The sequence below is a fragment of the Colobus angolensis genome, unplaced genomic scaffold (assembly GCF_000951035.1).
Source record: "Colobus angolensis palliatus isolate OR3802 unplaced genomic scaffold, Cang.pa_1.0 Scaffold147, whole genome shotgun sequence".
NCBI classification, from domain to species: Eukaryota; Metazoa; Chordata; class Mammalia; order Primates; family Cercopithecidae; genus Colobus; species Colobus angolensis.
In genome coordinates this window covers 991702-1006200 of record NW_012114566.1, presented here as the reverse complement: position 1 = coordinate 1006200, position 14499 = coordinate 991702, and the positions used below count along the sequence as shown (strand labels likewise).

Genomic DNA, 14499 nt, shown 5'->3' with positions numbered 1-14499 from the left:
AAAAAAAAGAAATTTTATTGAAGTCTATTTTATCATTTTTTTCTTTTAAAGATTTTTTGGAGCCACAGCTAAGAAATCTCTGCCTAACCTAACATCACAAGGACTTTCTCCTATGTTTTCTTTTAGAAGTTTTAGATTTTTAGGTTTATGATCCATTTTGCATTACTTTCTTTTTTTTTTGAGATGGAATCTTGCTTTTTTTGCCCAGGCTGCAGTGCAGTGGCATGATCTTGGCTCACTGAAACCTCTGTCTCCTGGGTTCAAGCAATTCTCCTGCCTCAGCCTCCCAAGAAACTGGAATTACAGGCACACAACACCACGCCCAGCTAATTTTTGTATTTTTAGTAGAGACAAGGTTTCATTTACCATGTCGGCCAGGCTGATCTTGAACTCCTGACCTCTAGTGATCCGTTCACTTTGGCCTTCCAAAATGTTGGGATTACAGGCTTGAGCCACTGCGCCCGGACCACACTGTCTTAATTTCTAAGGCTTTATAGTAAGTCATGATATCAAGTAGTGTTAGTCCTCTACTTTATTCTTTTTTTCCCCAAAGTTATTACACATAAAATCTTAAATCAGCTTGTCAACTTCTGGAAAAGAAAAAAGAAAAAAGACTGCTAGAATCTTGAGAGGAATATGGTGACTCTACTATCAATTTTAAAGACAAATGACATTTTAATAATATTGAGACTTTCAGTCCATGGACAAGATTTATGTACTTATTTAAGTCTTCCTGAGTTTCTTCTAGCATATTTTGTAATTCTTTTTTTCTTTTCAACTTTTATTTTAAAATCAGGGAGATACATGTGCAGATTTGTTACAAAGGTATATTGTGTAATGCCATGGACATAAAGATGGGAACAACAGACACTGAGGACTCCTTGAGGGGGTAGAGAGGGAGGGGGGCAAGGAATGAAAACTTACCTATTATTGGGTACTATGATCGTTACCTGGGTGATGGGGTCAATCACACCCTAAACCTCAGCATCACACAGTATATCTTTGTAATTTTCAATGTACAGGTTTTAAACCTCTTTTTTCAAATGTATATCTATGTATTTAGTACTGACGATGCCGCTATTGCAAATGGTGTTTTAAGTTTTTATTGAGACAGTCACAGATTCATGTGCAGTTGTCAGAAAAAATAGATTCCATATACACTTGGTCCAGTTTCCCTAATAGTAACATTTTTCAAATGATGTGTATATATACACACATACCATCCATCGACACATACACATGCATAAGTACAGATATACATACATATATGCATATGTGAACTTGTACACTGAATGTGCTTTTATGATTGAGAACCATTGGCTTATACATTTTTCTGATGTTTTCTGCAGTTTCTCTGCCTTCAAAAAAATCACCATTACAAAAAAAATTACAAAATCGTTAATATTGTTTTTGCTCTTTCTATGCTGTCATAATGAAAAACCATCTCTACATGGAAAGAATCAAGTTACATAATATCCAATATTTTTTCCTTTTTTTAAAAAAGGTCATGCACTACATCTCAAGACTAAAAATACCTGAAAATTACATATGCCACTGTGTGTGTTCTTTTAAATGGAAGTCCATATACACTTAAAACGACTGAGTTTACAGGTTACTCTCCCATGAAAAAAAAACACTTCTTTCTGGTTCAAGATGCTTTTCACATTGTGACTTAAAAAAAAAAATGTCATTTCCAGATTACCCCACTATATGGTATTTCATAAAGCTCTCAAGAGCCATCTACAAATAATACGAGTTATTTGGAGTTTTCATTTGATGACAGTTTTCTATATAAATCAAGCTTGAGGGTATATTTTGGTTCCTTAAGACCTAATTACTTACTTTGTCTGCAGCTGCCAACAAGTTGTCAGCCATTTTGTCAAGGTTTGGTGCTCTCCCTGTGTAAATGAATCTCATCATTTCTTTAAAAACTTCAGGGTCTAAATCATTTATTTCCACTCGATTCTGATATCGAAAAACAACACAAAAAAGTTTAAAAAAAATGCACACACAAATGAACCAAAGTGAATCTTTGACAGTAATTTAAAAGCCCTACATCTACACTAAAATAGTGTATAACTCAAATACACATATACAGATATTTCTAAATTCTACTTTAAAATTGAGGTAGGTACATCTTCATTAAGTACTTCAGCAAAGTGAAGTGGACAAGTCCAAGAGGAAAAGCATACACTATCGGAGAGGTGGGAACCATGGCCAGCTGGAGAGCCCACATCTGGATATTCAGACCAAGCCAAGCACCACCATGTGGAAAAAGGAGCCCCAAGTTTTCAATTAAAAGCAGTTAAAAAAAAAAAAAAAAAACCACACACAAGTAAACAAACAGAAAACTATAAGCCAAATAAAACACATCTGTGTTAAGTTTCTGATCACTATTCTAAAGGACACTGGCTATTAACCCTTTCTTTGTTGAATCCCTAGGTCCTAATACAACACCTAAGACTCTATAAAAAACAGTTTTATTTCCAGAATTAATCAAAAGTAGGGCAAGGTACCAGAGAGGTAACAACAAAGCCCACTATCTCAGAATTCTCCCATTTGCAAAAATAGCATGTATTATCAAATACTGGCACTTCCTTGCTTACCTGAAAAACAGTCAAGTCCAAAGAGGACTAGTGCTTTTTCACTGCATGTTTTTGTATTTAGTTTCTTTGCTGAGATCAATAAGGCTAAATATCTAGCTAAATGACAGCAAATTTTTCGGACCCCTTGATGTCAACAGTATATGATATCCTTGATGTCTCCCAACTTGAAAGTGATCAGAAGGCTGATCACAGCCTCTCCCCAAACCAAAATTTGGAGAAAGAAAGCAGTTATTTTATTGCAGCATCTAGTTCTGCAGAAAGAATAAAATTAAGCCACATGAATAAACTCTGGAGTTGTCCAGCTGGAGCCCTACAGTCCACAAGTTATGCAAAGAGCAAAGAACTAACCTTTGATCTCTAACATAACTACATTTCACGATGACAAGTGAAAGAGAAACATCTGGGGGAGTCAAGTAGGTAACATCCTGATTTTACAGTTGGTATACAATAATACTGATGTCATCTATGTTATTTTTGTTGCTAGAAAACAGATTCCAAAAATCAATCCATAAAGTCTACAAAGGGAGAATATATACCTTGAACAGAGACTTTGCTCAAATAGCTATGGACCAGAAGAGTCCTTTGGATAACTATCCTTTGGGATAACAACTATCCAATTTACCTACCAGATGGGCATAAAAAATAGCTGTTCCCTGGAATATTCACTGCACATCCACATTGAGCTACATCTATTGTTCTATTATAGAACACATTTTTTCTTATTTGTAAAAATTTTCCCTGCTTATCACACAGTATGACAATGAGAACATTGCACTACTACTTTTAAAACATACAGCCAACTACTTTACCTTTGTATAAATTAAATATTAGCCTTTAAGCCATGTTTACCTTTTTGCTTTCTTCCATTTCATGTTCAAACATGGCGTTAAAAACTGGGGATCGAGCTGTAACAAGATTATGCATCATTATTTTATGCATAAATATATTTTTTAAATGTACTATATTACCCCGTAAGTAGAAAGTACCTGCAAGCACAGATTTATGAGCTTTAAATTCTTGTCCTCTCACGAAAAAACTGCAGTCTGTAAATCTTGTGTTTTCCCAGAGATTACCTAAATCTTCTGCTAGACGACACTCAGGCACCTTCAAAGTATTTGTATTAGTATGTCCTGATATGTTTACTGAATCTTGGACCACACTCACCTAATAAAAAAGGAACAGCAAGAAAAACACTTTCACAAAGTAATATCAATAATTACTTTAAGTCTATACTTCAATTTTTTTATGTTTAAGATTATTTGGATAATTCAATGTACTCCTAATCAAAATTTGTAATATCTAGAAACTTAAATTAAAAACACAATTTAAAGGAGAGAAATGAAAAAATTAGAAATAATATAGATCTTTTTCAATTTATTTTATGTAAATAAATGGCTTATCAATTGGTCAGAATGCTTGATTATTAAAGTAATTACAAAAATACTTCTCAATAGAAAAGCCACAATATGATATAAACTCAAACAAGAATACATCTTTGTGAGGTGGAGAAATAAATTTCTTTTTTATTTTCTTACACTTCAAACCTATCTAATTTAAATTTTACTATATGCACATAAACATAGTATTTTGTTTAGAAGTCAAAATGACTTTTTACAGTATAAAAAAGGTGATAAAATTAGTCTATGATATGCAAATTGAGAAGTGTTTAAAGTGTTATTCCTAATGTTTAAAGTGTTATTCCTAATGTTTCACTTCTAGTAAAACTAATTTAAATACATATTAAACTGATTTAAATGTTAAGGTACAAAAACTTCCACAAAAGCAACTGTAATTATTAAAGTTCATGAAAATCTTTTATGGAAGATCAACAGCAAGAGCAATATAATTTAGTTCAATTTGCAGACCGTTATTTACTTAATAATCAATAAAAGTAGGTATGATTACAGTATTATTTTTATAGAGATTCCAATATAATATGGATTAAGTTATTTCCCATAAAAGATGACTATATACTGAATAATATCCTAAAACACTACTAAGTCTTGCACACAACTTTTTAAAAAATTTTATTTTATTTATTTTTTATTTTTGAGACAAAGTCTGGCTCTGTTGCCCAGGCTGGAGTGCAGTGGTGTGATCTCGGCTCACTGCAACCACTGCCTCCTGGGTTCAAGTGATTCTCCTGCCTCAGATCTCCCGAGTAGCTGGGATTACAGGTGTGCACCACCATACCCGGCTAATTTTTGTAGTTTTTAGTAGAGAAGGGGTTTCACCATGTTGGTCGGGCTGGTCTTCAACCCCTGACCTTAAGTGATCCACCTGCCTTGACCTCCCAAAGAGTTGGGATTACAGGTATGAGCCACTGCACCTGGCTGCACACCACTTTTTTAAAAAACGAATTCTACTATGCTATTAACAATTTCACATTACATTTAACACATGTAAAAAATACATTTAAAGAAAACACTACCTTAACTACTAAGTAAATGTTTCAAAGTAAATGACTTTAAAACAAACAAACAAAAACTGCTACGTTATTCATCTATTGCTGTTTTCAACTTCTAAGTTTTGGGATCATTTGTTACGCAGCAATAGATAGCTGTATTAATTTAACAATATTTCATCAGGCTTTTATTAAGTAAAATATAAATAAGGACACACATATATACAATAAACTATGCAGAAAACAGAATCAGAAATAAATTTGCTAAACTACCAACATGCTAACAAAGTCTAATAATGTAAAATGTTTGGAGAAGATTAAGTCTCAGAAGTCCCAATACATCCAAACACACAAACATGTATCTCATGTGAATGAACACACACTTCTAAAGAAAAATCAGAAAATTTTTATTTTTCTGAGGATATTTTTATTAACCACTTTTGCCCTAAATTTACATATTAACCTTTTGAAATCATGTGTGTCATAGAAATCATCCAATCTATTTACCTTATTTGATAAAGAGATTTCAAACCGTGCTAAAGACAAGGTAAACAAAGTGTTCCAAACCACATTGTGCTGGCTAGTACGAAAGGAAGACTACACTTAAATCTCCAGATTCCTTTCTTTTCTTTTTTCTTTTTCAGATGGAGTCTTGCTCTGTTGCCCAGGCTGGAGTGTAGTGGCGCGATCTAGGCTCCCTGCAAGTTCTGCCTCCCGGGTTCACGCCATTCTCCTGCCTCAGCCTCCCAAGTAGCTGGGACTACAGGCGCCCGCCACCATGCCTGGCTAATCTTTTGTATTTTTAGAGACGGGTTTTTAACCGTGTTAGCCATGATGGTCTCAATCTCCCGACCTCGTGATTCACCTGCCTCAGCCTCCCAAAGTGCTGGGATTACAGGCATGAACTACTGCGCCTGGCCCAGATTCCTTTCTTTATGGCTGTTTGTGCAATATTTTTTTGATATTTTTAAAAATTAGCAACATTAACACAATTATGATCAAAAAGCATTTATTACAACAATCTTGTGAGATGTTTCTCTAAGTATGGGAGCCACAAGATATTGTATAAATAAATAAATCTGCCAATAAAAGTTCTCCTATCTTATCAAGTTTTTAATCAAATTAAGTCTAAAATTTTAATAACTGTAAAAGAGAAAAAAAGTTTCACTAATCTTTACCCAACTGCCCTATTCTACTACACTTATAACCTAATGATATAGACACAAAAAATGTTGGTGGTAATATTCAAGGTTTCATAAGGGATCAGCTCTTTAGACCCCAACAGCATTTATTTGTTCATATCAAGCACTGCTCTTGAAATTTCTAGAGAGAAAAACTGGATCTGTTCAATGTCTTGCATGATATATACAGCAGAGTTACAAAATGTGATGATGCATTTAATTTCAGAAATGATTTCTTGAATTCTATTTACTGTCTCTTAATGAATTCAAAATAACGTATTTAATTAAAAATTTGGCAAAAAATCAGGTAATAAAAGGATTAAAAAATAAAGACAATATTATCAGACACAGATATTGATATTATATTTGTATCCTGTATAAGCAAGAACAATTCAGAAGATTTGTATCATTGATATACCTATCTACATAGTATTATCACAGCAACCACAAATTTTAACTAAGATACATAATTAACACTTCATACTCCAAAGAGTATTCAAGAGACTACTTATAGAGCAGAAATTAATGATCTAATTAAAAATTGACACATGCAATGGATTCTGATTTTCTTGATACCTATATTTAAGAAAATGTTAAAAATTTGGTTTTATCTATCACATACTCAAATGCAGGTAATGAATACTCTTACTGAATGGAACCTAGAATAAAAAATTCAGGAAAAAGGCTGAGATTCTTTTCTGAGGTCAAATTTATGCTTCTTTCACACACACACACACACACACAAAAAGGCAAATGTGCAATCCTCAAAATTGTTACATGTTGCAAAGCAAAGCCTCAAAGTCATTTGACAGTCCTTTTTCAAATTTGCTTTTGGCTCAACTCAAAGAATATAGTTTAGAGTGACAAGGAGCATTTGAGGGATCTAATCTGTGACTATCCTGAAAAATGTGGGTCTCTTCCAATGCAGAGCTAACTATTGGTTCCAGTTTTTGAAATCTGAATTTTCCAACTAATTCTAAAAGCCAGGAATTTCCAATGCTGCATAGTACTACAATTTTGCCATTTTGATCAACTAGCCAAACACCCACCACACTGGCTCCAAAGTGAGAAACTTTTAACAGTCGAATTTCACATGAATATCTTCCAGAATAGTGAGTTTTAGACTTTTTGACTTTCATAGACTGGTGTCATTTTTTTAAAAATCTGGTGACAGAAATAGGGTAGTCAACTTTTCATTTTGCCAAGAAAGGGCTTTTTAGAAAATAAATCCCAACTTCCACCCACTATCATATATAATTATTTTAAAACAGAAAGGCTATCTGCTATGATTTGAATGTATTCCACAAAGATCATATGTTGGAAATTTAATACCCAATACAACACTCTTGAGAGGTGAGACCTTTCAGAGGTAACGAGCTCATGAGGACTCTAACCTCATGAATGGATTAATGTGTTTACTGAGACAATGGGTTTATTAATGCGAGTCTGGCCTGCTCTCACACACATACACCCTCCTACCCTCCATCAACCCCCACTCTTCCCCTCACCTCTTCTCTGTCTTTCTCACCATGTGATGACTTCCACCATGTTATGATGTGAGAAAAAGGACCTCACCAGATGTAGCCTTAATCTTGGACTTCAAAGCCTCCAGAACCATGAGCCAATAAAAATTCTGTTCTTTTAAAATTACCTAATCTCAGGTATTCTGTTAATGGCAACATGAAATGGACTAAGACACTATCTTAGCAAAAGATAAACAGGATGGGAAAAAAGATGTGTCCTTAAAAATGAGCTAGTTAAACCTCATGAAATACTTGTTTATATATATTGTATCTGTATATATATTTTTCCTGTGTATCATGAAATGGCATGGGTCTGTAGACTATCAGAGTATTTAAAATCTGTTGGATTTCAAAAGATAAATTAAACTAACCAGTTTTCTAGTTTTCTTACTTATTTCTCAATTCCTGTTTTCTGCATCACTTTGGGAAAGAGGGCGGAGCTGCTTACACTGCTACCAATCTCTATCTCTGGCTACTTTAACCACTGTAGGGAACTTGCAAGATTAAGTTATGTTTTGTGCAAAAAAGGGTAGCACCCAACTGCCTTACCTGTCTACAGCACCACTTGCAGGGGAGGGGGAGGAGGCAGTTCTTTAGGAAGGGTAGCGCAATGCTTCCTCCTCTTCTGCAAGCAGTGCTGGAGATTCTGTAGAAGGAAGGGCATCCGTGAGCGGGGTGGAAGAAATAATGGAGGGCATGAAGAATGTTAGTTAAAAGTACCTTTTGCCCACCTATGCTAAATACGGTGCCCAGGGTATAATTATCTATATCAGCAAAAAGATGTATATTTCAGGATCCAAAAATGAATCTGGTCGATGCCAAATTTAAAATATATGTCATGCTGGGTTTTGTTTTTGGGGGTCACTAAGCAGGTGGCATATGGATACCAAGCATACAAAAAAAAAAAATCTTAAACTTAATTTCAGCCTTATTTCTGAATTTCTTGCTTGTCTAGGTTCCAGCACAGTGTACTTAGGAGAATATCTGTAAATATGATTTCAATTCTAAAAAAAAAAAAAGGTATTTTCTAAAAAGGTTCATTTCTACAGCTATTTTAGCTGGTCATTTTTTGTTTTTGTTAAAATTGGATCAAATAGCCTTTAAGATCCTTTCTGTTCTAAATTAACATTTTAAAAATTTACACGTTGAAATTTAGGATAACTGCTAAAATTCTGGAAGACTCTACAGTAAGTATGCTAAAAATTTTATATAGCATAACCTATATTTATTTAGAATACTACTTAGAATATCTGCCGATTAGCAACAAATACTGTTTTCTTCCCAATTACTTAATAAGACTTGTGCTATGTGCTTTGTCAACCAAATAATTGTATTCATAATAAACTCATCATACAGTTAACGGGTCTAAGTAAAAAATAAGATGCAATTATATAGTCCCTGGCGGCATATTTCAATTATTCTTCTGACATAATGTCATCAATTAGTTTGTAATCTTGTCAAGAAATCTTACACACTTACTGTAAAAAGATTACAGCTAACTTAAAGAAGTTATTATACTCCTAACACACTCATCTGTCCATGATAATCTGTTGAAATATATCTACTGCTGAATACTTGATAAAAATCTTTTCAACTATCTTTCTTATGAAAATTATCAACTGCCTTAAACATTTTGATAAAACTGTTACTGATGTATATTCTCTATATAAACTGTACTGGTTAAAAATATAATCCTTGAATTCAGTCCAAAGGTGAATCTCAAAAATTCATATAGATAAAACTACCTAATGATAACATGACAAAAGCAAATCCAAACATCAAATTAGGACAAATCGTTAAGTGTACGTTATTGGCAGAGGCAATGCTAGTAACTTTCAAAATATGCCATTCTATGCACATAATTACACCTTATAAGTTTGTCAACAGACACAGGCATATCTTAAAAATTTGAGAACTATTTCTTAGAATGCTATTTGATTAGATTAATCCAACTGCCTGAACAACCAGAAAGCTTCTCAATGTTTTCCAGGTACTTCTGGGTTCAAACTGATAAACTCTCAGTAATAATGTTGAATACAATCAATCTGCAAATTTTTTTAAAAAGTGACAATCTATGTCAGTTATTCAGAATGAAGAAAATATTTAGGAATGTTCACATATTCACATTCACAGTCTTTTCAAGAGAAGAAGGATGCAGTGTTGTAGTATAAGTGTACACATAAATTACAGCTAGAAATATGACATGTTTCCAGACTGGGTCATTACACTGATTTGTAGTCAAGAATTTTCTACAGCTTTTTCTAGTCAAGAATTTACAAATGAAACTTGATGAACTATACCAATTAATTTTTAAAGGGTTATTAATCCAGTTTATACTTTTGCCATATCACTAAATAAACCATGGGGTTCCTTAGAATAAAAGATGTACCCACCTCACAAAATAATGTAAGCTTGTCATCTGGTAAAAGACCATTCGCTTCGTCAAGCAAAAAGTCCCTTCTAATGAATTTTTTAAAACCCCAGTCCTTCCCTTGCACAAATCGATATGCTCTTTGGCTTTCTGGTGGAAAACAGAATAGAGTTTAAATAAAATAAATATCCAAGAGACTTTTTAAACATGGTAACACAGTTAAATGTGTGAAAACAGGACTTGTCAATACATCCATCATAAAAATTGCAGATATTTGTGTTTATAAATCAAATGTCGTAAGAGTTTTAAGTCAGGTAGAAACAGTAACTTCACATGCCTACTCAATTTTGGCCATTGTCAATGAGCTCAATTTCAGACTTCTGGATCTCAAATAGAAAAGTCAGATCAAATGTTATGGAGAAGGAAGAGACCTTTTGAACACTCTAGGCCCTAAAAGACAATGAAATAGGATCAAAATATGTTGGTACAGGCACACTACTCATCATCTTATATCAGAATCTGGTAAGAAACATACATCTTATTTCCTGCTTCTCCCTTTAAAAATGGATGTTCTAAATATCAAGGCATGTTTAAGCTTTCCTGGCATAACCATCCCACTGATTTAAGTTTTATCCAACTATAGAAAAATCCATGAACCTGTGAAAAAGCTAAATAAAGTCCTTTATCATTCCTAAGTCTCCAGACATAACCTCCTCTCCCCTAAAAAGAATTTTTCATAAAAGTCCAAAAGATGCTTTTCATGTAATTTGTAATAGATTTAATAAATATCTGAAGTAAATATTCAAATGCCTAAGGTACTCACTCTATAACAACTATATACTAGGCAGTAAACAAGAACCTCTACAGAAAGTATTCATCATCTATTATACAAAGAATAAAATGGAAGTGGAAAATCAGTAATCAATGTACCTGAAATACTCCACTATCTTAAGGTAAGACAATGTGAAAATATATACTATGTTAGCAATATATTATTTAAAAATGTATGTGAATGTGAATTTTCTGTAATCAAAAGTTATTTGATTCTGTGATTTATTTATAGAAAATATTATTCTCCTGCCATACACAATGTACATTTCCTACATCACTCTTCTATTATGAAGCTCAAGGCTACTACTGCATTTTAGCTGGCTATATATGTGAATTTTGGACTGAAATTAATAGGCCCTGAAACTAAGAAAAACAGCTCCTTTCAGTCAGTGTTCAATCCACTGCTCAAAAAATTCTAGTGATGAAATATCAGGGCACTCTATCTCTTTCTCATTGTTCTTCAGATTTTATTACCTGGCAAAAAAGGCAAGAGAGAAATGTTTCCTGAGCACCTATTATATATACCAAGCACTGAACCAGGCACCTTACCCTAACAACAACTATTTTTCATACCAAGCACTGAACCAGGCACCTTACCCTAACAGTAACTATTTTTCTAAGTGACAACTGGGATGTCATTTTAGGACACACAGAAGTAATATTATTAATCATTTTTACATGTTTTACGAAGTCTAAGACTCAGTAAAATAATTATAGCTCTCTGCTGGATTTAAATAATGGTCAAATTAAAAGTTTCAGGTTAAGCAGATTTTAGTGGAAAAAAGCCCCAGACTTTTCTAGGTAAAGGTGCAGAAGAAGTCACAATATGTAGTTATACAGGAATGTCTTCACTCAGTTTGCAAATCACTTACCCATTGCTTTTGTTTCTTCCCTTTTAGCATTCAGAAGGGAAAATTTGAATTTTGCTCGAACTTCACTTTTGGGACAGCTGACTAAAAGCAAATACAAGGACAAGTAGTCTTTACTTTCATCATCTAATCCCTTTGGGTTTACCCTCAGGCACCTAAAATAAAACAATAAGCTCACATGGAGGAATACAATACTTGAAAAGCATGAGAGAGAGAGAGAGAATACTGAAATCATATGTTAATGTCACAAACAGCACTCCTGTCAACATCCTCACAGTTCTTTAAAATTCCCCACACAATTAGGAACATATTACCAATCTAATATGAAATTATAGTAATACTCATTCAGGAACAATAACAACAAAATCATGAGCAGATGATGATCACATCAAAAACAAAAAACAAAAATCCAGAGCAAACAAAAATCTTACCATTTCATTTTGTCACTTGGGCCAGATGAAAATGTTGAACTTTTTAACACTTCACCCATTTCCTCTCGACAAAAACTGAAGTTATTAATGGTCCACATGTAGGAAAATTTTACTACTTTAACCTAAGAGATTCAGAAAACCACTTTTATAATGATGACGCTAATACTTTTAACTTGTTACATGTTCAACATCCTATGATCCAGTCTTCTAACACTTCTAATAACTATGGCAAAGTGTTTCACAATAATATTCTCAACATACTGTAAAATTTATAAGTGACATAAAGTGAGGGATTTTTAAGAGCATGTACCTGTGTGTAACACCAGCTTTCTGCTATGGGACCAGTAGACATATCTCCAGGTAGAGGTGGGGTAGGTTCCCGAGACATTGCCACTTTATTGTAGTCTTTTAGGATTTACGTAGTACCCCACACAGTTGACTACCTTACCTACAAAGGAAAGAAATCTGATGTACTGATTAAAAAATTTAAATGACAGAATCAAGAGGGAAGACATATTTAAACAGACATGAAACAATTACTATCCCAAACTAGGTTATGAAGGAACATGTGAGAATTTTAAATAAATTTAATGATTTTAAGAAATATAAAATAAGTTTTTGTAACATATAACACTTGAAATCTAAACAAACATAGTATTTATAGATAAGATTATTTTGTAAAGACATGTTCTCCGAAAAATCCCAAATTTTAAAATAACGTATAGTTTAAGAGTAAGAGCATATACACAAAATCACAAAATACCTTGGAAACATAATGACATCAGTTAATATCTGGTTTACCTTCCTTCACCCTTTTATTGACATAGTCATGAAAACAAAAAGGTTTGCAAAGTTAGAACTATAAATACTAGTTACCCATCTGTCAGACTACAGAAGTTTTCATCAAGCAAAACATAGAATGGAATGTAACAGGCAATGAATGCTCCGTAAGAAGAAATACAGACTTTCTACGAAAGTTTACGTCTATCTCAGACAACAGGTTCTCTGATAAGACTTCATCCCTAACAGAGTGCTTCTTACCGAGACATACTATGTCATAAAATTTCCTCCCAGTTAGTTGTACTATACTTGTACTGTATACCATGGGATGCATAATTACCTCTTCATAACCTAACCAGGATATTAGTGACCAGATGCTGCTGCTTTGTAACTTACTAAAAGAAAGAGGCACAATCAGAATAAGCTACATAAGCAGTGCACTCTTGAGGTGCAAGACGGTTTCAAGATTACATGACAATATATGTACTGAAGTCTGGAGAACCCTATGCTACCACAGATAAAACAGACTTTAAGTCAAAAATTGTTATGAGAGACAAAGAATATTATATATTGATAGAAGGGTCAATCCATCAAGAAGGTATGACAAGTACAAACATATATACACCACATAATAGAGTCCCAAACTATATCGAGCAAAAACTAACAGAATTAAAGAGAGAACAGACAATTCTACAATAATAGTTGGAGACAGCAATACCCAACATTCAATAATGCATAGAACCAGGAAGATGGATAAAGAAATAGCAGACTTGAATAGCAGTATAAAATAGCTAGACCTAATAGCCATTTCACCCATCAACAGTAGAACACACATTCTTTTCAAGAGCATGTGGAACATTCTCCAAGACAGATCACTATTGTTTTCTACAGAGTTGGGAGTAGAAACAGAAGAAACAAAAGTCGAATGTTTATTTTACGCAAATTCATAGTTAATTAAATAAATATACTGAAAGAGTAATGATTATTAGACTTATCTGTTAGAAAAATCTCTAGTAATATAAGACAAGGATGTGTCCTGGTCAATACTTTTGCCAGTGACTGTAAACAAATCTGATAAAATAAGCCATCATGACCAATTTCAAAAACAATAAACCAAGAAAAAATATCTGAAATGCATATAGCACATGCAACTAATTACCTTAATATATAAAGAATTTGTACAAATAAAATAATAAGTGAATAACTCACAGGAAGGAAACATAATTAGAAAAATAAAAGTTAAAACTAAATTAAAAAGCCACTTTTTCCCTATCAAATGAGGAACAATCCAAAAGATGAGTGAGAGTATAAGGAGAGGTGCTCTCATACTTTTCTTGTGGGAATACAAATAATATAATAATCTCCCTTATTATTTCCTGGTGAGATTTCTGGCAAGAAGGGAATGATGCTAAAATACAAGCTACCAATTTCTAAAAGTATAAAAATGCAGAGGGTGTTATTTGATGTCCATGAAAGCATTTATATGATTTCTGGCAACCTGCA

General features: G+C 33.4%; 1 protein-coding gene across 1 annotated transcript in view; it reads right to left on the bottom strand.

The window, feature by feature from the left end:
• SPOPL (speckle-type POZ protein-like) overlaps positions 1 to 12664 on the bottom strand; it is a 23936-nt gene extending 11272 nt beyond the window's left edge. The window contains exons 1-7 of the mRNA XM_011935689.1: positions 12527 to 12664; positions 12217 to 12338; positions 11789 to 11940; positions 10108 to 10235; positions 3593 to 3770; positions 3456 to 3511; positions 1843 to 1965 (exon numbers count right to left, since the gene is read on the bottom strand). Coding sequence (XP_011791079.1) covers positions 1843 to 1965; positions 3456 to 3511; positions 3593 to 3770; positions 10108 to 10235; positions 11789 to 11940; positions 12217 to 12338; positions 12527 to 12604 — 837 coding nt within the window. The 5' untranslated portion in view covers positions 12605 to 12664. The remainder of the gene's footprint in view (positions 1 to 1842; positions 1966 to 3455; positions 3512 to 3592; positions 3771 to 10107; positions 10236 to 11788; positions 11941 to 12216; positions 12339 to 12526) is intronic.
• Between the last annotated feature and the right edge of the window lie 1835 nt (positions 12665 to 14499).